Source organism: Pseudonaja textilis, chromosome 3 (assembly GCF_049901715.1).
Source record: "Pseudonaja textilis isolate UNSWEBS1 chromosome 3, rPseTex1.2, whole genome shotgun sequence".
Lineage (NCBI taxonomy): Eukaryota > Metazoa > Chordata > Lepidosauria > Squamata > Elapidae > Pseudonaja > Pseudonaja textilis.
The window spans coordinates 174934812-174961445 of NC_141992.1; the positions used below are offsets into that span (position 1 = coordinate 174934812).

At 38.9% G+C, this 26634-nt stretch overlaps 1 protein-coding gene across 5 annotated transcripts in view; it reads left to right on the plus strand.

Annotated features, from left to right (window-relative positions):
• The first annotated feature begins 10916 nt into the window (after positions 1 to 10916).
• DPY19L4 (dpy-19 like 4) overlaps positions 10917 to 26634 on the plus strand; it is a 30734-nt gene continuing 15016 nt past the window's right edge. For 3 of the 5 annotated variants that reach the window (XM_026705957.2, XM_026705958.2, XM_087931519.1), the window contains exons 1-5: positions 10917 to 11151; positions 18023 to 18127; positions 20850 to 20974; positions 22171 to 22261; positions 23919 to 24040. In XM_026705957.2, the coding sequence (XP_026561742.2) occupies positions 11142 to 11151; positions 18023 to 18127; positions 20850 to 20974; positions 22171 to 22261; positions 23919 to 24040 (453 nt within the window). In that variant the 5' untranslated portion in view covers positions 10917 to 11141. Of the gene's footprint in view, positions 11152 to 14221; positions 14383 to 18022; positions 18128 to 19802; positions 20975 to 22170; positions 22262 to 23918; positions 24041 to 26634 lie in introns of those variants that run through there. The other 2 variants (XM_087931521.1, XM_087931520.1) reach the window with 2 other exon arrangements.

Here is a 26634-nt window from a genome sequence, read left to right on the forward strand (position 1 = left end):
ACTTGACTTATAACCACAGTGACTTATGATGGAAATTCTGATCTTAATTGTGGTCATAGGTTGAGGACTATCTCCTTGCTTAGCAGCTTATTCAGGCAGAAGGAGTCACAACAGTTTGTTAACAACTGCTTTTTGCATAGTTCAGCATGATCCATAGAGGAGATGCTTAAAAAATCAGATTATCTCCCATCACAGGTATAGAACAGAACAGAACAGAATAGAATAGAACAGAATTCTTTATTGGCCAAGTGTGATTGGGCGCACAAGGAATTTGTCTTGGTGCAAATGCTCTCAGCGTACATAAAAGAAAAGATACATTCGTATTTATCCATAGGGAATTGATGCTGCAGCTCTCTGATTACAACGTATTTCCTTTCCAGTGCAAACCTAATGAATTCCACATTTAGCTAGAGCAGAGGTTTGAAACAGCAATTTGTTGAAAAGGTAGCAAGTGATTTTTATAAAAGCAATTATAACCAATTCACCAATACAGTATTATAATGATAGTCTACCCTGCTCTTCATTCTTTAGTGAATGCCTGGAATCAAAATACATATTATTATGGTATTATCATTAATACATAATAATAGTAACAAAAAGAACAATATCCTTGTTCAAAGTAATTTTTAAACTGAATTTATAAAAAACAAAAACTATAATAGATATAAAAAAACAGCAACCACCACCATCACCGTACATAAAACATAAGAATACCATGAGAAAAAAGTACACCTAAAAATATAATACATATATAGATAGAGTCTTCATCAAGCACAAGAAAGAACATAATTTCCCCCGCTAGAAGAATGCTTTAGAAGTGAAATACTATAATTACAGAGAGCCAGTTTGGTGTAATGGTTAAGGCATTTTGGCTTGAAACTGGGAGCCTGTGAGTTCTGATCCTGCTTTGGGCATAGAGCGAGGAGAATAACTAGGCCAGTCACTTTCTCTTAGCCCTAGGAAAGAATCAATGGCATGCCAGTCCTAAAAATTCTTGCCAAGAAAACTGCAGGGATTTGTTTGGGCAGTTTCTGAGACTCAGACATGATTGAATGGAAGGAAAAAGAACCTTATACTGCAAAAGACCTATCTCAATTCTTTTACCTGCCTTGCTGCCTCAGTTGAAGATCATAGGATCTGTGTGAGTAAATGTGGGAGGAGATACTGCACTCCTATGAGTAGCTTTGCCCAGATCACTCAGGGTTTCTAGTTTAGAATTAGGTCTGGAAATTGGCTGACAGATGATGCACAGGCCTAATATGCTAAAACAGGTGGTCCTTGACTTACAACAGCTTGTTTAGTGTCCATTTGAAGTTACAATGGCACTGAAAAAAAATCACATGACCATTTTTCACACTTATGACCATTGCACTATCCCCATGGTCACATGATTTACATTTGGATACTGGACAACTGCTTCAAAGTTATGATGATTACAGTGTCCCGGGGTCATGGGATCGTCTTTTGCAACCTTCTGACATGCAAAATTAATTGTCATGACCCTATCGGAGTCTGAATCCAAGGAGGAAGACAAACAGCTGACAGGAAGTGGGAATGTGGCTCCGTTGGCTGTGGAGGAAACTGGGGAAGGGCAAGGTCTGGCTGGGCAGAGCAGGAGAGAGATAGAACAAGGGAGAGGGAGTTGAGAGGAAGACCCAGGCCCACCCCCTCTTCATCCTAGGGCACGCAGGGAGGAACGGAGAAAAGAACAACATGGGTTGTGTGGCTTATAGGGGAGGAAAGGGCCCTGATTCACTTTATTGGCCACAGCTGGAAAGAGAGTTTAAAAGAAATGCATGCTGAGTACGGCAGCTTCTAGGAGCAAATGTGAGTTTATTTTGTGTCGACTTTGATTATCTGTGTTCCTGGTGTCTTCCCAACCATATTGAGTTATTGCTGTGCCTTCATGTCTGGAATTCTTGCTTCTGCCCTGCCAGACTAATTACCTCATTTTGCCTTGATTGGACTTATAGTTACACTTTTTGTTGACCATGTCTTGGACTTGACTCTCTGCAGCCAGAGACTTTTCCTGGAAGAGTTTTTCTCCAGCCAGAAGGTAACCAGGGCACTGGGGACAAAGTTGGAGCTAATAAAGGGACACCTACAGATTATCTGGCTGTGTTGCCTTTGTGCCATGCCCTGGGTCATCACATCAATGGGGAATCCAGATTCACTTAACAACTGTGTTACTGGCCCTTCCAGTTTGAGTCTCTTCGGTGACAGACCGAAATCCGCAATTGTGCATGGTTTCGATCTGTGCTTGCCGCCAGAGCGCCCCGAGCTGGCTGGTTTCGGGGCTAAGCCACTCTGTAGAGGTGGTGAAGAAGGGGGAGACTGCCAGCAGGGTTGAGGAGAGCCGCATCTCTCTTCCCCAGCTGGCCATTACTCCCTTTCCCGAAGGCGGTTGCAGCGGTGGTCAGAAATGGCCACCTCAAAGAAGAACTCGACCGGAAAAGAATGTGCAGGAGGAAGATAAGAAGAGAAAGTTTTGGTTGACCAGGTTAAATCGAAAAGCAACAATGTAAGCTACCCTGGAATTTAAATTTAATAACATTGTTCCCAAAGAAGATTTTGAAGCTGTGAAGGAGAAAGAGAAGGGAAAGGATTAGGTTTTTCTTTCTTCCCTTCCTTATACTGACAGCTAAGAGACTTAGGCAAGAAATTGAAAAATATCCTCTTTGACATTAATAGGCATAGTCAAAGGGATAATAAAGATTTCTGGATATTTAAAAGTTTTTAAAAGCAGGAAAGGAGAAAAAAAAGAATAAAAGGGCAGGATCTGGAAAAATGGAGGAGACTGCCTGGAACTAAGGAATGAAACTATAACTAAAAGGAACTTACAGTGAAATTTTAACAAGATTCCTCAAAGATACATTTTAACTGAAACTTGGTAACAAGATAATAGAACCCCAGGAAGAGAAAGTGGAAAAAAGAAGCAAGAAGAAACAGCCTTGGATTATTTGGATTACTTGGTGATTTTTGGTTTTTGCATCTAGATGACTAAAATTAACCGGGTGGTTGTTTAAAAGTCTTTAAAATGGTATCACTCTTAGAAGAACTGAAAATGGAACTTAAAAAATGGAAAGAAGATGTGCAAGAAGGGAGAGGTTCTTTTGGCTTCGTATTTCAATTCTTAGAAATGGAGATCTGGAACTATGAGAAACAACAAGAAACGCTTGCAGAACAAGAAGATTGGGACAAAGAAGAAGCCATCTTTAATGATCAAATAATTTTAAGTGAGGGGAAAAAAGAAAAGGGGGGAAAGAGAGTGAAAGGTTTAAGACTAGAAAAAACAACCAAAAAGAAGAACAATTTGAAAGATAAGTATAATATTAGAAAGCAACAGAAGAGGGGATTACAGATGAGAGAGTTAAAAGTAGAGAGACGAGGGGGTAAAAAGGGGAGGGAGAAGAAGAGGAGGAAGAAGGCAAGGAAAAGAAGTTGTAAAAGATAGAAACGAGAAATGGAGAAACAGGGAAAAGATATAAGGATTGTAACCATAAGCTTGTTTAGACATAATGGGTGAAAATTTAATTGTAAAGCTGATTCTGCAAAGGTACATAAGATAGCATTGTTATGTTACAAACAGAAATAATTTTAGAAAATATGACTAAAATGATGGATAAAATTTTTACTATAATGTAGTGGAATGTTTGTTAATAAATAAACGAATTAAAGTGATTGAGAGAATTAAGTATAAATATAATGATTTGAATTGAGATGAGATAATTAAAATAAAGTTGAGAAAATTAAAAGAGGGGAAAAACTATGTAGAAAATATAAAACGGTAATAAGATATGGAATAGAATATAAAAATGAGCATGAAATTGAGTTTTGTGTTTGTATGAAGAAGTGATAACCTGGGACCATGCTATTTTCAAAAAAAGATGTTTTATTTGTACTTTGTTTTTGTGAAAACCCAAATAATATTTTCAAAAAACAACTGTGTTACTAATTTAACAACTGCAGTGACTCACTTAACAAATGTAGCAAGAAAAATTGTAAAATGGGGCAACGCTTACTTAACAAGTTTCTCACTTAGTAAGATAGATTCTGGGCTCAGTTGTGACTTTAAGTCCAGGACTACCTGTACTAGCCGCTCAAAAGTGTTTTTCATAAACTTTAACTAGTAAAGAGTACTCAAATTGCAGGTGTTTCCAAAGAATCGAGAAGCGCAAAAAGCCTTAAAGCTCATCAATCTAATTTCCTACTCTCTGGACCATCTTATTACATAAGCTTGCATTACTCTTGCCAGCTGTTTGGCATTTTGTGTGTCATACAGCTAATTGCTCTCTTTTGTTAATTGTTACAGGAATCTGTGCCAAATCCAGTAACCATTCTAGGGTAGCAACAAACCACTTACAGCATTAGAAGCAGGAAACAAAACATTGTGAATCATCTTTCTGGCAAGTCTACACATGCTGGGCAAAGACTACACCTACAGCCAGAGATTTCCCAGGAGAAAACTTTCATGCAACAGGATGTTTTTGTATCATTGTAATTCAGTTTGTAGAGCACTTACAAAGGCTAACCACATCACCAAATTTTCAGCTCCATTCTGTTCTAACTTGCAAGGTAGAATAATAACATACAATAATAATTATGCATTGGCTCATGCAATGTATTATTATATATTGGCGTTTCTACCATACAAGTTATAATACTTTATTGAGGATGATAATGAGGATAAATTATGATGGTCATTATTTCAAAAGTCTTCTGGCGTCAAAACAAGCCCTATCCCAGTCATGATTCAGAGCACAAGTCCTATCATGCCTGGGCTGACTTTGATGTTCTCACAATTTCTTAATGTGCTACTTTGGCGTCTCAGAAATGACACCCGAGATTCCCAAAGCTGCCAGAAAGTTGGGACATGTTCAGAAAATGTTAGGAATACTATGACGAGACATAATACTCATTCCAATATTTCCAGCTTTAGATTTACATTTTTATTTTAAATAAAAATGGTCCCAGTCTCTTAATAATTTATTTTAGAATTATTTGTTCGTTACCTACAGTTCACCTGGCTTTCCAAAATGTCATACTTTCTCTTTTATCAATATTTGAACATGAAGTGACTAGGGAGTGCTATCTCCAAGTATTTACACTTCTAAATGCCCTCTGGTCTTCCTGCCTGCCTGCCTGCCTGCCTGCCTGCCTTTCACAGTTGTTAAGAGAAGCACTGCAATTGTTAAATTAGTAACCTGATTGTTAAGTGAATTTTTCTTCCCCGTTGACTTTGCTTGTCAGAAGGTCACAAAAAGTGATCACATGACCCCAGGATACTACAACTCATTAATATGAGTCGGTTGCCAAGCATCTGGTTTTTGATCATGTGATCATGAGGATGCTACAATGGTTTTAAGTGTAAAAAACAGTCATAAGTTGCTTTTTTCAGTGCTGTTTTTGAACGGTCACTAAATGAACTGTTGTAAGTTGAAGACTACCTGTACCACTAACTTTCCACACACCCCATCTTTCCCTCTTTTGTCAACAAACTCCTTTATGAGTAACATTCCATAAATGTTTCCCAACTATCAGAATCCCTTTGCTTTTTCCCCGCCATTCTTGGCAATTCCACCCCTTATTCAGGAGCTTTTAATTTTTTCTTTCAAACTGTACTTTTATTTTACTTTCCAAATGGTATTTCTCTTTCCCTTTATATTCATGCATCATGCTGAGTGCTAAATTTCAGGTTGAAGATCACAATGTCCTATAAAATTACAATAAACCAAATCAAGCCAACCATATTGTGGTAATGTGATGTGTTGAAACATTCAGTACCATGCTACTGTGTCAGTTTCATTTTCTAAATGATCCATAAATAGTTATTATCTGCAATAAATCAGCCAATGGCTTAACAGGTGATAGAGGAACTAAAAGCAATAAGAAATGAATTCAACTAAAATAATTATTTTTATATGTGCGCTAATGAAAACAATCTAATTCTGCCTACGTGAAAATATGTTTAGATTGCATTTCTCAGAATTTCCAGGGAGCTTGTTTAGGATTTGGTGCATTCCCAGGTTAGGAAAAGATGCCTCAAAGTATTCATTAAAAATTATGTAATAAGCCTTAGGCATTCCACTTCTGATATGATATTGAAGGCGAAGGTGAATGCAGAACAGCTGCAACAGCGCACTCTAGACATGCCAAACATTTTAGCAGCCTTTGAAATTCTTCAGAAATCACATCATTATTTGCATACTAAATGTTTTCATTTACAGTTAAAGGAAGTGAAAATAAGTTTCCAGAACAATAAGCACTATTTCCACCACTACTACTATTAATGCATATATTATTATAAATGTTATGTAAATATTATGGTTCACCACATAGTGATGTTCAAACTGGATCTGGCATTTTTGTCTACACTTCGAGTCCTTTCTATTATATTAATATGAACACTTATGAAAAAAAAAACTCTGTTGTTATACCAATAATGATTTGAGCCCTCAGGGCGATACCTAAAAAGGACTTTCTTGATTATCTGGAAATATTGAATTTATCAGACCTGAACACCCTAATTTTACAAAAAAAAAAATCTTCTTGTTTTGGAACTGCCTCTACTCTTAGACATTACCTTAATCATTTTTAGGTCTTTGGTAAGGACTTCAAATCTTTAGCAACGTTGTATGTTGGAGTCCATGGTAACAATACAATGATACCATTGGATTGAGAGGTATGTTTGGGTTGTGTGTTTTGGGGTGTCCAAAGACATGTGGAAGGATGGATACATAAAGATTAACAACATCTACATACCATTCAAAAGAGACAATCAGTAAAAACAACCCATAAATACCAAAACATCTTCACACCAGGAAATCAACACTTAGATGAGCAGAGATTAACACCAAGATAAACATTAGATCAACAATCAAGGAGAATACAATACCCCAATCAAGGAACTACCAACTCAGACAAACAATCTAACATAAATAACAGCCCAATCAAGAAACCATCAAGACCACTCCTATCATAGGGCAAGCTAGTAATATATAAAATGAAAACAAACTCCGCTCCCTACTAGCACTGATAATGTTACCTAGTTTGGTAATGAAATATCTGCAGGAACACAAGTTAAGCTCAGAGATCACTAAGGTCCCCACAAATTTTACAAATAAATAAATAAACAAAGATTATCTTCTCCATTTTGGTTTCGATGTATCTGAAATAATTCTTGAATAGTTTAGAGGAAAAGGACTGAAAAGCAAATTGGCTCCTGTGCTGTGCAGATTACTTCATGCTTGCATCATGGTTTAATTAAGAAAGTTCTCATTAAAATGTTCCCTATGAACAAGAGTACTGATACAGCCTTGTGTTTCAAAAAAGATTTGCTAAGGTCTGTATTTCTTGATTTATGATAAGAAGACCCCAAGCAACTACCTTTTTCTTTTCCAAGGGTTGGTCTGAAGGGAGAAGCCCTTGTTAAAAGGGCTAAGGCAGTGTTAGTAAACCTTTTCGGCACCGACTGCCAAAACAGGAGCACATGCACTGGGAGGGGAGGGAAGCACTAGAAACCAGAAGCTCAATTTCCAGGCACGCACATGTGCACTGGGGAGCTGCTCTGCCGGTTTCTGGTACTCCAGCACTGGAACCCCAAAGAGCAACAGGCAACAGCTGGCAAGAGAGATGGCTCTGCATGCCACTTCCGGCATGTGTGCCATAGGTTTGCCATCACAGGACTAAAGGCTCCCAAGGTAGGCAGAATAGGGAGTATCGGGGGTCCTGATGGCATTATACCATAAGCATCTTTCTCAGGGAAACTTTTGGCAGAAGATTTTAATCAGTGAAGCTTTAAATCAGTGGTCGCCAACTGGTGGGCCGGAGACCACTGGTGGTCCACAAGAAAATTTTGGTGGTCCTCAGAGAAATGTCCCTCCCCCCAAAGCAATTAATTCAGGCTGTGCAGGAACACAAGGCTGCGCCACCCACATGGCCTGCCCATGCAAGCTGGAACTGGAAATTAAGACCAACAGCGGGGGAGGAAAATCCGCCCAGCGTGGCTTGCTGATGTCAGTCCCATATTCCAGACAGAGCTTCAGTAGTCACAAGACTGGCCCTTTGGTCATCCTGGAGCAGCTCCTCCAGTCCATGGGAGGCCAGTGCACCCGGGTGGAGGAGCAGCTGCTCCGGGGTGACCAAAGGGCCAGTCCTATGACTACTGCAGCTCTGGAATATGGGACTGACTTTCCTACCGACGTCAGCAAGCCACCGTCAGTCAAAATTCATATTAGTGATCTGCGGGATTTAAAATTATGAGTTTGGTGGTCCCCGAGGTCCAAAAGATTGACGACCCCTGCTTTAAATTATTTACTCTCCTATAAGAATATGAGTATCATTATGTGATTTTAATGAAGGTGATGGTGATGATGACAATAATAAGCAAATATAACAATAGGATAATGGTTAAAATGGGGATGCCTTGGGGAAAGCCATTCAACTGTCTTTTTATTTAATGTCATTACAAGCCTAGCAATATCGTTGGTCAAAAACCATGGTAGATGGAGATGGAGATTGTGGCATCCATTCCCAATGGATACGTGAATTGTCAGAGGAACATTGAAAGCATACATGCCAGGACCACTTAATAAGGGACAATTACTTTGTGTATTAACCTTGAACTCTCCATCTCCATATTCTAAGTCTGACAGTGAAAAATCTACATATGAATTCCTACTCTGAGCTTCAAGCTGGGATTTGCTTTTGAAATTCTCTCTCCACCTCCCCTCCCTCCCAAGGATAGCAGATTTCAAGTCCTTTTGAATGTCCAGGGAGAGTGAAAAGCTCCCTGCTGGTTTTGGAGTGTCAATCTACTCTGAAACTCCTGAATTGAAATTCATATGCAAATTTGACACTATCGAAGTTGGGTAGAATAGAATTGGGGACTGAGTAGTAGTTCACAGCTAAAGATAATTGTTCCCTTGTTAGGTATTCATGTATACTAATAATCTTTTTTTCCTTATTCATTATTAGCTGGCAGTGGGTCACATCCATTCTGAAGGAATCTTTTACCCTTTTGCTGGCCCTTGTTTGCCTTGTAATAGTCTTTTGCACTGTCTGGCCCCATTCATCGTTAGTCCTTTCTTTTTCTCTCTTAGTATCTGTCTATTTCTCATGCAGTCAGATAAAGTAGATCTCTTATGCCACAGTGCATTGTCTAGCTTTGATAATGCTCCAAATCTCATTGATGCTTTTGCTACCTCCTTTCTGCTTTTGGTATCTGATGAATTATTATATTTATCTTATTTGCTCTTTTATATACCGAGCAATATCTGCAGAAGCAAATAAGTTAGGTATAAATGGAAAAAATTATCTCACAGATAGCCGATTGTACATTGGGAGAAGTATACAGAGCCTTTGATGATGATTAAAGTACCTTGGCGGGCATATCTGGAAGTTCTTTCAGATACATTGGCTCTAAGCTATTTAATACTTTAAAGATTAGGAATGTCATTGAGTTCAGTCTTGAAATTGATTGGCATCTACAGCAGCTATCATAGAAATGATGCTACATAATTGGTTAGCCTCAGTTGTGTCACAACTCTGGGAGGCTCATCAAAATATAATACACCCCAAAGAAACAATAAAAGACAACAGACAAAATAGCTAGAAGCCAATGTAGGTTGGGCATTTATGGTCTAATTATATAAGCAAGGGACACCTTATCCTGCTTGGACCTCCATATACTGGACCAAGTATAATTTCTGGATGGTCTTCAAGGGCAGTTCTCCATAGAGTGTCTTGAAGTAATCTAGTTGGGAAGAGAATAAGTTATAAGTGACTATGAGTCTCCTCATCCAGGAATGGCACAATTGGTACATAAGATGAATTTGTGCAAAGGCTTCCTTAGCCATGGTTGTCTCTTACTCCTCAAGCAGAAGTCTTGAAAGATCTCCCAATTGTGCACCAGCTCTGTCTGAGGAAGTGCTAAGTTAACCCATCAAGAGTCAGATGACCTGACCAATTCTGGGGAGAGGGGGTGCAGAAAAGCCCAAAGCCATTCGGTCTTGCTGAGGCTAAGTCAGCCAGTTATTCCAGATCTCAGTTTCTAAGCACTTGAACAGCATTGCCTGTCCAATAATATTTTCCCTGACCTACTTCTGTTCCTTGTGCCGTTGAATGAATTTTCATATAAATACCAAGGTTTCATATAAATATTTAATGGTACTGAAAAAAGTTATTCAAAACTTTTGGATCCAAGGATTGCTGCTTGAGAAGAGGTGAACCACCACCTTATTCAAAGCAGGAGATATCACCCCTTCTGCAATGTGACATTAACCATCACTTGGACCCAACTAAGTACATCACCTCAGAAGACTTTGAGCCACCAGAAGGGCCCAGAACATGGGTGGCCAAACCCATTTGTTTAGTTTACTTGTACAATGAAATCAAGCACCATCTTCAGTGCACATCATAACCAAAACCATGAAAATATACACAAACACACATCCTTCACCCTTCACACATTGAACCGGAAACCCTGACACCACACCAACACTGCACTACACAGCAGAATTCAAAAGAGCTACTGCCCTGGGATAGAAGTTGTTTTTCAGCCTATTTGTCCTTGTTTTTATTATTCTGTACCGTCTGCCAGATGGTAATAGTTCAAAAAATGGGTGCCCAGTTTGAGATGGATCTTTGAGATCTTTGCAATCCAGACTTGGTAGCCCTGCCCGAATATAAATTGCAATGAATGAATGAATGAATCAATCTTTTTACAAGATACGACTAAATCTCTGCGTCCTCAAAGAGGGATTCTCTTTCTTTTGGATTCATTAATGAATGAACTGACATCACGGGAATTACAGCGAGCAGAAGGCAGCGTCTCAGGGCGGAAGTTCAATACGGAGTACTGGCTTGGCCTCAGTACCTACGCGATTCGATTCCGCATGTGCCTTCGATCCCTGGGAAGGACCGTTCCGCATCGCTCTGCAGAAAAGGAAAAAGATCGAAAATCGGGGAGCTAACAGGAAGTGAAAAGTATCTCCTTCTGTAATCGGGGCAAGGCTGGGGGTTGTTCTAGTGCGATCTGACACTGGGAAAGAGAGACGGGAGTACCGATCACTTTAATGCCGGAGAGATCGGCGGGAGAAAGCGCGTTTGAACTCGGGTTTCTTTCGGTGTGATAACTGGAGATGGAGGAAGGTGAGGTTTCTGTGCGCGCGTTGTGTCTCCCTTTTCATTCCGCCCCGGGCCAGGCAGAGACCTAGGCGGGGGGGCGATCGACGCAAGTCGGTGATAGAAAGAAAGAGGGAAGCGCTGGAAATTTGCGCTAGAAGGAGGCCGCTCAGATGCAAAGAGCAATTTGGGTACAGGCAGAGTCTATGGCTTTACTGGCATAGATCTAGGAAAAGGGCCGAGGAAGGTGGCAGTTCTAAAAAATAATTTCGCATACCGCTTCAAATCAATAAAACTAGCAGTAACTCCAGCCTCTCTTTTTTGCAAATAATTTTCAAGTGTCAGGATATCATTTTGATACCAGTAACTCATCCGATATGTTGTTGTTTTTTCTGGACTGCTTTGCCCGTAAAGCTTTGTGAAAAGCAGAGCAGGATGAAAAATAAGTGGCAGAAGTGCACATACCAAATGTACCTGCAAATGATCCTCTGTCATTCCATCAATCACAATGGAATTTGTGCTTCTGTCTATGGGAAACTGCAGCTTTTTTGTGGAAAAGACGAAGCATGCAGTGGATCTCTTTTGCCACTGCAATATATGTGTGAATTCCCTCTCAAAAATACTGTTTCATTGATTATAATTACATTAATTATTTTAAGGTGATATAATATGGAAATGCTATATATGCTAGATTTACATATGTGCATATTAATATAATATTTATGCAGAAATGCTTTTCTCAGCTATACATAATATAGATCTATTAAGTTCAGTTAAAGTTTTAAAAAGCTTCCACTGTACCAATGAAAGGCTTTTTTCCCACCTGTAAACAAAAACACACACACGCTGAATATGTAATATTTGAATATGTGATTTCAAAGCGTGGATGTTTTCAAACTTGTCCTTCAAACTTCTCTATGTCAACTCGTGTTTTCAAATTACAGAAGAAATACTGAGAAGGATGGCTTGTCTGTCTTAGTGGTTTGATATTCCTTACATCTATCTTATTTTTTTCCAATTAATCTTTCAAGTCATATGGCATAGATGTTATTTAATAAGCCATCTATTCATTCTTTGAACTGAACAGATTTGTTTCATGGAAAAAGTTCTTTTTGTAGGAAGTTCAGTCTAAATTTGGATTATCATAATTTTTGTTGCAGCAATCATAATTCTCTGTTGCAATCTGTAAGTGTTCTTCATAATCTCAGATGTGGTAAGTTTCTTTCATTGAAGTTTTAAATTTTTCCTAGTTTAACAAATTTATCCAAAGAAGCAAGTCTGTCCACTTATTTTTGAGTATCTTGCAGATGAGCATATTTGATGTTTGGGACACTGGAAGGCATCTCTCTCTCTCTCCTCCTCTGTGTGTGTGTTTTCCTGGCCTTTGACATCTGTGAGGCCTGTTACATTGGGATTAATTACTCTTGAAATTTAAATGGACCATTCCTATGTGAAATAGCCAAAGAATTTGTTTTGAGCAACTTCATTGAAACTCTTAGGATACATTCCACAGCTAAAAGAAAGGAGGGAAAGGGGGAAGAGATAAATTGGGATTCAATTGTCATGGATTGTCAACACAAATCATTTGCACTGAACAACTGCTTTTGCTTCTCATTCATAGCACCCTATGATACTGTTAAAAGAAGGCATACTTTTTCCTTTCTGTAACTGAACACTTCATGACATGTTCTACTTTGTACAATGTGTTGTAATTTTTTCAGGTTTGCTTAATTTTGTGATTATTTCCTGCTCAAGGATCATGCATTGTTTATAGATAGCAGCCTGATATATAAGTTCAGCTCTCAGGATGTTGCTTTTACAGCTCTGCATGTACTGCATGAATTACAGTAGAAGACCCAACAATTTCTGATCCTCGGTTATTTAATAATATCAGTACAATATTGTCATATATCTGATTATATGTAAGCCACACCATACTGGCTGGGTTCAGAAGCTGGTTTGTTTGATTTTTGTTGTTAAGATTCAGAAAATCTAGTTCATGTCTTTTCATATGGCACGAAGAGTTATAGCTTATTGAATAAACATGACATAGAATGCAAAGTATAAAACCATTCACTGTCATTATGACTCATTGTGATATTCTGAAATGTGTGAGGGTTTTGCTTCTATTAATGAGTGTATGGGGTTTCTTGGGTTTTAGTTCATCAAGAAAGTCTGCTTGATCAGACCAATATTTAGTGTCCTCTAGTGTAGCTTTAGTGGTGACAAACCAGGTATTCCTTGAAGCTTGCTATTAATTCATTATTCATATTATAATTAATTATTATAACAGATATTTATCACAACATCTGATATATAGAGGTATTTCGTCTTTGGACATGAACATTAAACCATTATGGGTAATGACTAATTGCTTCTAGTTTCTCCTACTTCTGAAATATATAAATAAATAAACCTAATTAGGTTACAGAGTGAAAAATCTCAGTTCTATTTTTGGCACTTAACCTTGTTTGACTTTCATTTCACTTGGATAAACAATACTCAAGAATGAAAACAACATTTTCCTTATATTTTTTAAAGCAGCATCAAATTAAACAGAAACAGCATGTGCGTATATTATGATAATAGTTCAGAGGCTGGCAAAACCATTGTGTATAGTAGTTTTGCCAGCTGCTCTGTGTTTGATATGCAACATGGACCTTGTAATGTTTCCATTTTCTTGTTTCTGCCATTTGTAGAAAACTGAAGAAAAAGAGTAACTTGATCTTCCCAATCAGGAAAGAAATTCACAAGTAGGACAGGCATCAAAATGTTCCTCTGTAGAATACAATGCTTTCTATTGATCCTTCTATCCTTGTTTTTAAGTTTCTACCTGACAGCATTCTTTGACTGCAAAGTACACCTAGTCCCACTTGATTGTCTCTCTTTTATTTCACATTTCAAATCATGTTTACATGTCTGCAAACCTTGGAGTTCCCAATTCCTGTTGTCTTTGTGTATGCTCAGAGGTTGACTTTTCAGCTGTATGAACAATGACACTAGCAACATGAATAACAGAAGCAAATATAGACTAGAAGAATTAGAATAGATCTTTAAATGGTTTTGCATTTTCTTAAATCATTTTTTGTGGCTGTAGGTAGTTCCAGATAGTGTCATGCATGTAGAAGACAACCTATGCTCATCAGTGGTGGGATTCACCCTTTTTTTTACTACTGGTTCTATGAGAGTGTGCTTCACATGCGCAGCGTCCATAAATCACTGATTTTAAGCTTCAAAACTACCTCATATTCAGCGCTGGTGAGTAAAACAGCTGAGGTGTGGCAATCCACTCTGCCGTGTGAATCAGCTGAGCTCACAAACAAGGAAATAAAGCACAGGAAAGGGCAGGGGACGGGTGGGCAGGGCCAACTGCTCACTGGCACTACTGGTTCTCTAGAACCGGTGTAAACTGGCAGCATCCATTAATAAAAAAATCTAGATTAATATTTGAACTGGCTTAGGTGTATTTATGAATGAAAATACATACAAGTGAGAGGCTGAGTTTGAATTCTTTGTTTGGAAAGAATTGTTGTCCCTTATTTCCTGAAAAAGCTGGTGTGATTCGGAATATCCTGGGAGCAGGGAAGAGAGAGTAGTAGTGAATAAAGCTGCCTATTTCCCGATAGAATAGGACACTCATAACACGACTGACTGCCCATTATGGCAGCTATGTTAGAGATGCTCTGTGTCATGTTCTTAATCTTCCAGACATGCCCACTAGCTTAGAGGCTGAAGCAGCGCTTTTTATCTTGGATGTGATTAAAGGAATCATTTCCCTTTGGTAGTTTTTTCCCCTCATTGGACTTATTTCTGATAGAATTAGGAAAAGGGAGAAAAGTCATTTGAGGGAAAACTGGCAGTAATGAAATGACACAGTGGAGAAAGAATGAACATATACCTCTTACTTACACAATAACCTTACTGAACTGTACTCTTGTAATATTCATTCATGTGGTTGGATTTATATCTAGAAAACTAAGTTAGTTAAGACAAGCTTCTTCCCCATTTCCCCCCAGACATCCTTATGAGTTAGGTTGGGCTAAAAAATAATAATTGCCTTAAACTTAGCCAAAGAATCAAGTTGGATCAGAATAAGCAGATAGCTTGTCCACCATTCCCTTCTCATTTTGTTGATAGCCTTATCTTCCACAAATTCATCAGTTCATTTTTTTAAATGGTCCATGTTGGTGGCTATCATAGCATTCTGTAGTGACCTGATCTCATAGCAATACAGCCCTTTCTTTATTTGCACCAAATTACAACTTAGACAAGTCCTAATAGGGTCTTGTTTGGGGTGTTTCTCCACCTTGTTTTCAATCCCTACTTGAGGCAACTTAAGGTCACCCTCAGCTGTTCAGTTATTAATGTTTTCCATCTTAAGGAGTCAACAACTCAAGCAATTTTGCCATGTGTGCAATCCCTTTTCCCACTATTTTGTTTGTGACAATAGCAGAAGACATCTATGGTGTGGGATCAGTCTAGCATTTATTACCCACTTCAGGTTTATGCTGCTATGAACCTGCCTGCCCAGTTCTCAGGCACGGTTTTTCAAATCTAGTCTACTTTGAGGAGCAGGAAAGTTCATTTTTCAAACTGTACTCTCCCCTTCTTCAGTGAAGTCTTCAAACCGAACTCTCAATCAGCAAATGTCAATCTGCCTCAATGTTATGAAGGGGAGACTATGCAGTGAAATAGAAACAAAAGTGTGCCTGCTAGTGCAATTTTCTCACTATGTCTGCCAACTGTTTTTCAGGCTAATATTGACCATAGGTTGAATGATCTCCCAGAAGTGTAATAAACCTATGTTCAAAAGCAATCAGAACAATGGCTTACAAACTGGTGAAACTTTTGTGATGAGAAGGTAGACACACATACACACACACACACACACACACACACACACACACAAACACACACACAAACATACACACGCAGGTGTACATCCTCCACCTTGCCTGTCAGTGGCTATCATTTACTTGAATTTATCCAGACCTTGGGCTATCTCAGAGACCTGACAGGGGGAGGAGTTTCTTCTCCCCTTCCATCTGCCACATTCTGAGCCCAGGCAGCTGATCCCCAGACTAGCCTAGGTGTCAAATGAAGGGATTTCCTATGATGAATAAAATCCCAGATTTTGCCATCTGTCAAATCCACCGACAATCAGCCGTGCTGTGATTGGTAGATAGTTCTACCATACAAGGTATTGATGTTAGAAGTTGAGAGGGGGGAGCAGGACATCCTTCTTTGCACAGGAAATGAGGACACTATTCTCTAGTTACTTGCCAGAACAAATTCTATTAGGATTGGCAGTGAACAGTGCTGGTTAAGATCTCTGCTGATTCCAGATAGCAAAAGTTGGAATTAAGATTGCTGGGAGAAATATCAACAACCTCAGATATGCAGATGATGCCACTCTAATGGCAGAAAGTGAAAAGGAACTAGAGAGAGTCTTGATGCGTGTAAAGAAGGAGAGTGCAAAAGTTGGCTTGAAACTCAACATTAAGAAAACTAAGATCATGGCATCCGGCCCTCTCAATTCCTGGCAAATAAATGGGGAAGAAATGGAGGTAGATCAGTGGTGGCTAACCTTATTGGCTCCTGTGCTAAAAATTGTTTGCGCGCACTCTCATGCCAATACCCAGAAGGCAATGCGTATTGGGCTCCCCCACACCCCCTGCTCATATTTGCCTGACCCTCTCGTGCCATGCATCTGTGCATGCATGTACGATCCCCCCTGGCATGCGGCGAGCAGCTCTGCACATGTATCTCCTATGCCCTCCCACCCCCCACGCATGTACCTCAGATACCTGACAATCAGCTGTTGGGCGCCGCCGCATGCCCATATGCACAGTGGGGCTCTTCCAGGTGACCTCTTGCATGCCGGCAGAAGTGGCTCTGCATGCCACTTCCGGCATGCATGCCATAGGTTCACCATCATGGAGGTAGATCAACGCTGACTGCTCTTTAGAAGGCCAGATCCTGAAGATGAAACTCAAATACTTTGGCCACCTAATGAGAAGGAAGGACTCACTGGAGAAGAGCCTAATACTGGGAATGGTTGAGGGCAAAAGAAGAAGGGATGGCAGAGAATGAGGTGGCTGGATGGAGTCACTGAAGCAGTAGGCGTGAGCTTAAATGGACTCCAGAAGATGGTAGGAAGGCCTGGAAGAACGTTGTCCATGGTGTTGCAATGGGTTGGACACAACTTCACAATTAACAACAACAACAATGCGGGGAGACCCTATACTTTTTTAAAACTACACTTTTACTTTGCTGATGCACCCAATTTACAAATTGTTTACAAGATCAGTTCAGAGAGTGGTTTTGCCCTGCAAAGCTTTTACTAGGAATGAATAGCCAGTGTAGCATAGTGTTCAAGTTCAGTCAATCAAAGAGACTTGCAGGCATGTCAGTTCCAATGTTGGCTCCAGAACCAAGGAATAGGACTAGGGAGGCAGAGCATCAGTTCCATCCTCAAGGATGGAAACTTATTGTTGGTGACTTGGAGTCTTTTATTCAGCTATCGTCTCACATACTGTGGAGATTGTGGGGAAACACTAGAAAAGGAATGTAATTTTGAATGCCCTGTACTCATGGATGAACATTTTAGTCATGAGGATGTTGATTATACAAGAGGCTGTATGAATTAAATTTAAAATGGAATCTTTATTCCAAATAAAGATTTTTGTGTGCTAGATGTTTTAGACCACTTATTTGAGTATAAACTTCATTGAATACTGAAGTTCTTACATCTCTAAAAATATGTCTAGATGGGTAAATACTTTTGGAATTGTTTGGAATATATATAACAATGCAATCCTATCCATGCATCTTATCTACAAGTAAGGTAGGTAGGTTTTGCATTCTTAGATTAATTTCTGGATATTCTGTCTAACAGCTGTTGAACTGAGGCAAAGAAAGAATCCAAGCTGTACCGAAGGTGAAGAAAAAACTGTCAAAGAAAACAACGAAAAAGGCAAACAATCCAAAAGATCCCTAAAATGTGAGCTATATCACTTTTCTGTCAGTGTTTCAATTCCATATAAGGAATTAAATATAGAAATATATTTTTCTATGTAGAATGGATAAGAAATCCTTCGTCTGGAAAAAGAAGTGAGCTAAAGTTTACCCTATATTTATTCCACTTTGTATACAAGCTTGTATAAAGTGATCAGTCTTCAAAACCAAAGGCAGCTTTGAGGTTATGAAACTACATTTTACAGTCAACGCAGAATGTTTACTAAACTGTTTGGCAAATTAATTTTCTTTAAAAATCCACCAAGAAGAGCCTTAAAAGAGGAAAGATCACATGCCCTGTCTCTGGCAGCCTTGCAGGGATGGAATTCCTGCTCTCTTGTGTTAATAGCCTTATAGCTGAACTTGCTCTGCGTATAGGAATTTAAAAGATTTTTTTTTTAAATAGCAGTCTCTGCTGTTGAAATACAGATGACCCTCACTTAATGATGGTAATTTGGACTGGCAGTTCCATTGTTATGTGATGTGGTCGTAAAGCGCGACATCTCAAGACTGGGCTGCTTAGTGACACAGTTCTGGCAGTCCCCAGTTACCATTGTTAAGCAAATTATTAAGCAAGTGACATTAAGCACAGACCTCATGTGACTGTGACTTTCAATGTCCTGCTGGCTTCCCCATTGATTTAGTTTGTGGAAAGCTAGCAGGGAAATCACAATCATGTGACCGTGAGAAACTACAATGGTCAGAAATCCAGATCAGTTGTTGAATGCAAGGATCATGATCATGTGACTACAGGGGCACTTTGGTTGCTGGAACTTCAAGGACCAAGTTTTAAGTGCCTCTTGTTCAAGAATCATTACAAATGGCCATAGAATGAGTGGATGCTAACCAAGGATTATATGTAGACAATTTCGGGTCTTGAACAGATTATAACAATACTTAATAGTTTTCTTCTCAAAATCAAGTCCCTTTGTCACTCCTCTTTTCTTCTGATGCTAGAACTTCATTATACTTATTGGGATGTAATCTGTAAATTTGTCCCCAGTTTTTGTTTGGTACAGGCTGTTGAGAACACCTGAATCTATTTTATTTATCTGACACTGCTTAAATATAATTAAAAAATATTTTTTAAAGAAAAAAACACAAGAGGTCTAAATTGATTGATACGCTATGCACAAATGCCCAAGAATTTAGGTTAAATACAGGTCATTTAAACAGAGACAGCTGTGGGTATATAACAAGTTACTACTATGTAAAATGCAAACAAGCTGCGTGTTTGATTTTTTTAGCAAGATATGAATGAAGATTAAACTTTTACAGATGTCTGCTTTTAAGGAATGTGCCTTGATTTCCATGTACCCTGTGTTTGTTTATTTCATCATTCAGGCAAATAAACAATCCTATTTGATTTGAGACAACTCAACAGATACCAAAAGAGGCTAACAAACCTGATTTACCCAATTATATATTATTTGATGTCTATAACATCAAATTATAATCTGTGAGTTTGTGAAAGTCCCTGGAGCAAAGTCTATAAATATTTTGATTGTTTCATTACAAGATTTATGCAATTCCCAATGGATTCTAGATAATATATAAAATACAAAATACAATAGCGACATTATAATACAAAGCCGTATTAGTCTTTACAGAAACTATTTCTGAAGACCTTCTGAAAAAGTAATGTTTTTACTATATTTCAGATGACTATAGGAGTGGGAGCCATACTCACCTCAAGGATCAAGGTGTTCCCTGGGAGTGACCTTACACATAGAATGCCTGCAATTGAGATCCCTCTTACTGTACCACATGATGGGAGGGATCTTTAGCAGACACTTCCTGATCACCCAGCTCCCTGGGTTGGGTGGACAGAATTTATCTTGGAAAGGCAGACTCTTAGATTCCAGGATCTGAACCATCTAAGGCTTTATAAGTAACAACCAACAACTTGAATTGCACTTGGAAACATCAGGAGCCATGCAGGTCCCTCAACAGTGGTGTAACCTGGCAATACCTAGCTATCCATATATGCTCTGTATGCTTATGGCCTGCTCATTTTGGATCAGTTGAAGTTTCTGGATGATCTTCAAAGGGAATCCCACATGGAGCAAATTACAATGTAGTATTTCAATTGCGAGATGACAAGAGCACAAGTGACTGTTCCCAGTGTATCCTGTTTCTAGTAAAGTTACAACTGGCACTCTGGCCAGTGTTAGGCCAAAGGTCTCCTGGCCACAACTTTCATCTGCTCTACTTGAATCCCAATCCTGATGTTCCCAGGCAAGCACAGAGACTCAACATTACTATTATCCTGAAATAATTAGGCACTCCATTTTGCCTGGATTGCATCTGAGGCCCTTGCCAGTCTGAGTCAGATGAAATCAAGAAATAGACTTAACAGAAGACTAAAAACTACTTTTATTTAGATTGGCTATGGTAACATACTCTTGCAAGCATTGTTTCGTTTTTGATGCTTTGGTAATGGATCTTCCCTTTCTCCATCAAGTCATCCTCTTTGTTCTCTACATCAGGTCAGGACTTCTACCACATCCTCCATTCTTGGAGGATTGTATATTCTTAGAGCTTGTATATTCTGGTGTTTTGTACTTATGGACTGATTGGACATTAGCCCTCTTCTGCCACCTGCTTATTGTGTTGCAGAGGGCCTTGACAATCATTGGGCATTTGACTTGATATGAAAACATAGATTTTCAGTTACTTTATTTGATGTTTATTATATTTCTTTTCAGATGTCTTGATTCCACATTTTACAAAGCTTTTCTTTGGCTGCATTACAGCAATCATAAGTGGAATGATGTATGCCATATATCTTTCTACATACCATGAACGCAAATTTTGGTTTTCTGGTAGGCCGGTAAGGACTCTCAAACAATAAAGTCTGTTATTTTATACAAGTCTGTTATTTTATACAAGTACAAGGTTGGCTTATGAATAAACAGATGTGGCAGTTCCTATAATGTCTAGGCTATATGACAAAGAATACTTAACCTGGTCATTGGTCATGGACAATGAGGGACCTAATTCAAATCATAGGATGAGCCATGGTTGCCTACCCCTAGTCTGGAGTCAAGGTGAAATGATAAGCTGCATAAAGTTGGTTTCTTAGTTTTTCTTATAAAATCTTTAATTATTTTTCCGTGAAGAGATTAATGTTCCCTTTCACCTCAGTTCACAATGAATTTATAGCTTCTACCCTGTTTTTATCGGCATTTTCTTATTGAAGCATGAATAGGTGCACCACACATACAAAAACAAGATTTTCAGCCTTTAAAATATACTTCGGGGCCTGTTGGGTTTCCTGTGAACCATTAAGAAAAACAGAGCTGTCTCAATAGTACGAATCTTGTGATACTAATATTGAGGCCATAGCTCCAGAGAGTTTTGGCCAGCCTGTAAAAGCATCCTGCTTTGGGGAGTGAAATCTCAGCTTTTAAAAATCTGAAGCAAAGTTGGAAAATATCTCCCTAAAGCTTTTTGGAGCTTCTTCAAGTTTAAGTAACTTGGAAGGCCAGATCAAAACGGGCAATTTGTTATTGATATCATATTAACATTCACATCATTGTAAGTTAGCTGCTATGTCCTTATGAAACTGTAGATGTAACTCTGAGCTATTTAGCTTTCATAAATAGAAGTAGCAAACTCATATTTTCCTATAATTTGTTTAAATATAACCCATCTACTGTATCAAAGAGGAATAGGTAACTGGGTGGATGGGGAACATACTTTTTTGTAAAATAAAATTTGATGCTCAAAGACCATTGTGGGCATTTTGAAAGAGTCCTCTTTCAAAAGCATAATGGGAGTAAGTGAAAGTTGCATTTAGGGACAATTTTGTCTGCAGAGTGAGTTAATTCTGCAAAAAATGTGATTTGATGTTTTAAACCAATCTAATGGTACCTTTTTTTCAATGTCCATTTGAAAACTTTGGGGAAATTTGTGAATTAGTAGATTGTTCAGTTTTGAAAGCACAATCTTTGTGTTCTGAGAAAGGGATTGGGAGATTCATATCATTCCTAGCTTACATTTTCTGGTAACTCTTTTTTTCTCTAGGAACTTGAACGAGAAATCACATTTCAGGGTGACAGTGCCATTTACTATTCATTTTATAAAGAACTGTTAAAAGCCTCCTCTTTTAAAAAAGGTAAGGCAAATACACTTGCTAAATGGTAACTGAAGAGAAATCAGGATTGTACACTTTGCATTACCTTCTAGGGCTAAATGCTTGCAAATCTTCAGGCTATACAGAACCATGGGACAGATTGAATGAAAGATTATGTGACTCCAAATTTACATGTGTGCTTCAATGCAGTCGAGGGTAACAAAGTTTTTATCTGCCCATTAATCAAATTATTTATGAAAACCGAGCCCATGGGTTAACTTTTTTTTTCTTTTTCTTTTTTTGGGAGCTCATGTGAATGACCTCATAGTGAGTCATATGGGCTTCTCTAAATCACCATCCATATTTGAGGCACAACTCCTGCTAGTAGCTGAGGCATATCTCCCTAATCATGAGTTAGGTTTAGGCTAAAAGGAGATGTGCCTCAAATCTGGGTGGACTCACTGTGAGATAATTCACATGAATTCCTAAAAGAAGAAAAGAAAAAGAGTTGATAGACAATTAGGGAGACTTAAGATTTACTAAAAGCATTGAAATTTAAAAATGTGTTACCTATGAGATTGCAATATTAATGCAATATCAGGGATTTTCAATTCAATGTATAGAATGGAAAGGATATGTGTTTGTGTTTATTTTCATAGTCACAATGTACGCTGAAGATGGTATTTAATTTCGTTGTATGAGGTGCAATGACAATAAAGTAAACTAAACTAATTTTCTATATCCCTTTCCTCCAGCGGGTCAACACAATCTATATAGCATTCCCACCTACAATTACAGCCAAACAACTCTATAAAATAGTTGGGCTGACCCAAAGTTATTCAAGTTTCCCATGGCTAATGTTGATCTGAGCCGTAGTCTCCCAAGTCCTAGTCCAATATCTTAGTCCAACATACCACATTGGCTCCCAGTAGAGTATTTCATTAGATTGTACTGCTGTCTGAAGTCTAGTGCCAGATCTGACTCTGAACATTAAGTACAGAGCTAGATTTATGATCATGAGGTGCAGTCATCTTCTCAAACAAGCTTTAGAAAGAATCTAGTTGAATAATCTACTTTCAGAAACAAGCAAGAATAGATTATCTCCATTAAATCAGATGTCTTTTATATTCCTCCTGGTTTTTATGAGATGACATCTAGGAGCTTTCTATAGTGCGTGATGATGATGGACATTTATCAAAGTAGCCTTTACAGGATAGCACACACAAATATGGCAGGAGCATAAGACAAACTTGTGCGACAACTTATCTCCAATAGTTTCTGCTCATCTCAACAGATCTGACAGAGTGGACATGCTTTGAGCTCCCTGTATGAAACCACGTTAGCTGATTTGATTTGTTGGAACACCACACCAATCAAACATCATTTCCCTCCAGATTCTGATGGCCCAAACCCTGTTGATTTTCCATTGGCTGTTCTATGTGGAGAGGTTCTTAAGAATGTCCACAGTGCCTCTGTACTATGCTGATGGTTGCCTTATTTGTTTGTTCGTCTAATATCCTTGGTATTAGCCAAGTAGAGCCACTTGCTGAGATGACAAATTGGGACAGCCAGATAAGTCTTTCAGATATGAATGAATGAATGAATGAATAATATGGACATCTGGGTTATTTGTTTTGTTGGATACAACCATTTGTATAATAAGAGAAAATAATTATCTCCCTGCCTCCTTCATTCTCAGGCATTCATCAGCTTATTCATGACAACAGGACCCTGTCACTAAAAACAATAAACACTGTACGACAGATGACTTTGTATCCGGAATTGATCGCCAGCATTTTATATCAGGCATCTGGCAGTGAAGTATGCATCTTTTCTTTTTTATCATCTTGTGTGACCAGAACCAGGAAAGGTTGACTGCCTAAAAGAAACGGGCTTGCTTTATTTCAGAGGCCAGGTGAAAGCAATACAAGCTATTAGGATGCCACATCGAGAGTACTCCATTTGCTTAGAAAAAAAATGCAGCTTGCTCCTGTGTAATTCCTCCTGTGCCAACTTAGTTAAGAAAGCAAAAAGTAAGAAACTAATAATGCTGGGATCACACTCAAGATAAAGACTGGCAATTCCAGCCTTATGATAGCAAGAATTTTGGACCAGCTCATAGAAAATTGTTGAGGTTCTGGGCTGGCAAATTCTGTATTCATAACCTGGTTTTATCATGAATTCATTAGCTAATCTTATCTGAGGTTATCTGAGGGAACGTCTCTTGCCGGTCACATCTACTCAACCCATTAGAGTGAGCAGGCAGGGAATGTTGCAGGTCCCATCCCTGAGGGAGATACACCTGGTGGGACCCAGAAGAAGGGGTTCTCTGTGGTGGCTCCCTCTCTGGAACATCATTCCCCCAGAGATTAGAATGCCCCCCCCTCTAACACTCTTCCGGAAGGCACTGCAGACCTGGTTCTGCCAGCGGGCCTGGGAACCCAGAGCGGGATGGAGCCCATCAAATGGCTCGTGTGATCTGCTGTCATCAGGGTGGGGTTGGGGTGGGAGTTGGGGGGTGATTTATTTTTTTAATTTATTTTTTTCCAGATTTTGTTCTCTTGTGCTTTATTAATTTATTTGATTCTTTTTGTTAGTTTTTATTGTTTTTTTTTTAATTTTAAATATGGCTTTACATTCTGTACGCCGCCTCGAGTCGCCATGGGTCAATAGGCGGCAATATAAATTCAATAATAAATGAATAATAAATAATCTTTGTCAAGCCACTTTTTTGTTAACATCAGTTCCTAACCCCTTCTTAAAATCCCTGAGCAGCTAAGAGAAGCATTACATAAATTAAAACAATCTCCTTTTTTTATTTAATGAATTAATGAATGCTATGCCAGAATAACAAGTCTGAGCAGAAACCTCTGGCCATGAATGATCTATCATAGCAATCTCTTACAAAGTTAGGGCTAAGGAGTTCTAGCCCAGTGAAACTTCATTTTGAGATATTCGTTATTATATTTTCTAGTGCAGTGGTGGCTAACCTTTTTGGGCTCTTGTGCCAAAAATTGTGTGTGCGCTTGCGTTTGCGTGTTTGCGTACCAGCACCCAGAAGGCAATGTGCACACACACACACACATGCCCCCTGCACATGCACACGCACAATCCCCCACCTGCCCCCCGCACTGCACCTCACAGCTGATTTTTCGGCTGGTTTGAGGCCTTTTTCGGCCTCCCAGAGGCTTGAAAAAAGCCTCTGCAGGCTTTGCAGGATAAATAATAGGCCCGTTTCGTCACTTTAAAAAGCATAGCTCTTTAAGGCCAAGAAATGCATTTGGCCTTTGTGTTGGTATAACTCAGGTATATTACTCTAAACATTAGGTAAGGGCGAGAGAGTAGCACTAACATTAGCACTAAGAAATAAATGGAGATTCTCGGTCATCCAGATCATGGTTGTCCCAAAGAGGCTTCTCATACATGGATGAGAAGCGAAACCTCTTCAAACAAAAAAGCAAGAAAGTCCAGTTGCCTCCTGAAAAAGCCCCTTTGGGACTAGCACTTAGACTTATATACCGCTTCAAAGTGCTTTTTAGCGCTCTTTAACTGGTTTACAGAGTCTACAGACAAAGACAAAACTTGCATTTGAAATAATGTATGTACAAGTTAAGTCATACAAGTTGTTCTCACTTATGGCTGCCCCATTCAGCATCCACTCAAAGTTATGACGGGGATGCTGCAAAGGTTGTAAGTAAGAAAAATGGTCATGTTAATTTTTTCAATGCCTTTGTAACTTTGAATGGTCACTAAATGAGTTGTTGTAAGTTGAGGACTATCTGTACAGAGTCTTCTAATAGAGGAAGTGATCCTGGTCAATTCCCTTCTTCCTTTGCTGATACTATTCCAGGGAGTCTTTTGATCTTTTTTCAGAAAACACAGAAAAAAGGCCCTATTGGCAGTGGTCGTCTTCTTCCCTGCAGCCAGTATTATTCATTGGATTGAAGAAAGGCTGTTCTGAATCTCATATGTTATTATAGCAATAGCACTTAAACTTATATACTGCTTTATAGTGCTTCAGAGCCCTCTCCAAGCAGTTTACAGAGTCAGCATATTGCCCCCAACAATTTGGGTCCTCATTTTACCCACCTCGGAAGGATGGAAGGATGAGTCAATCTTGAGTCTGGTGGGATTCGATCTACCAAATTGCAGGCAGGTGGCTGCAACAGAAGTAGCTTGTAGTACTGCACTCTAACCACTGTGCCACCAAGGCTTTCCAATTATTGTTGAAAATACATCTAGGGGAAAAAGAACTTTCCAAAAGTGACAGAACTGGAATTATTTTTTATGAGAGTTTTCAGTAACCAGATGAAAACATTTAGAGTCATGATTTGGCCTTTCCTTGTTTATGTAAGTTGAGAGTCCCTCGGGGCTACAGGAAGCTGTTTCCCTTGGTAAATCCCAGTTGAGATGGT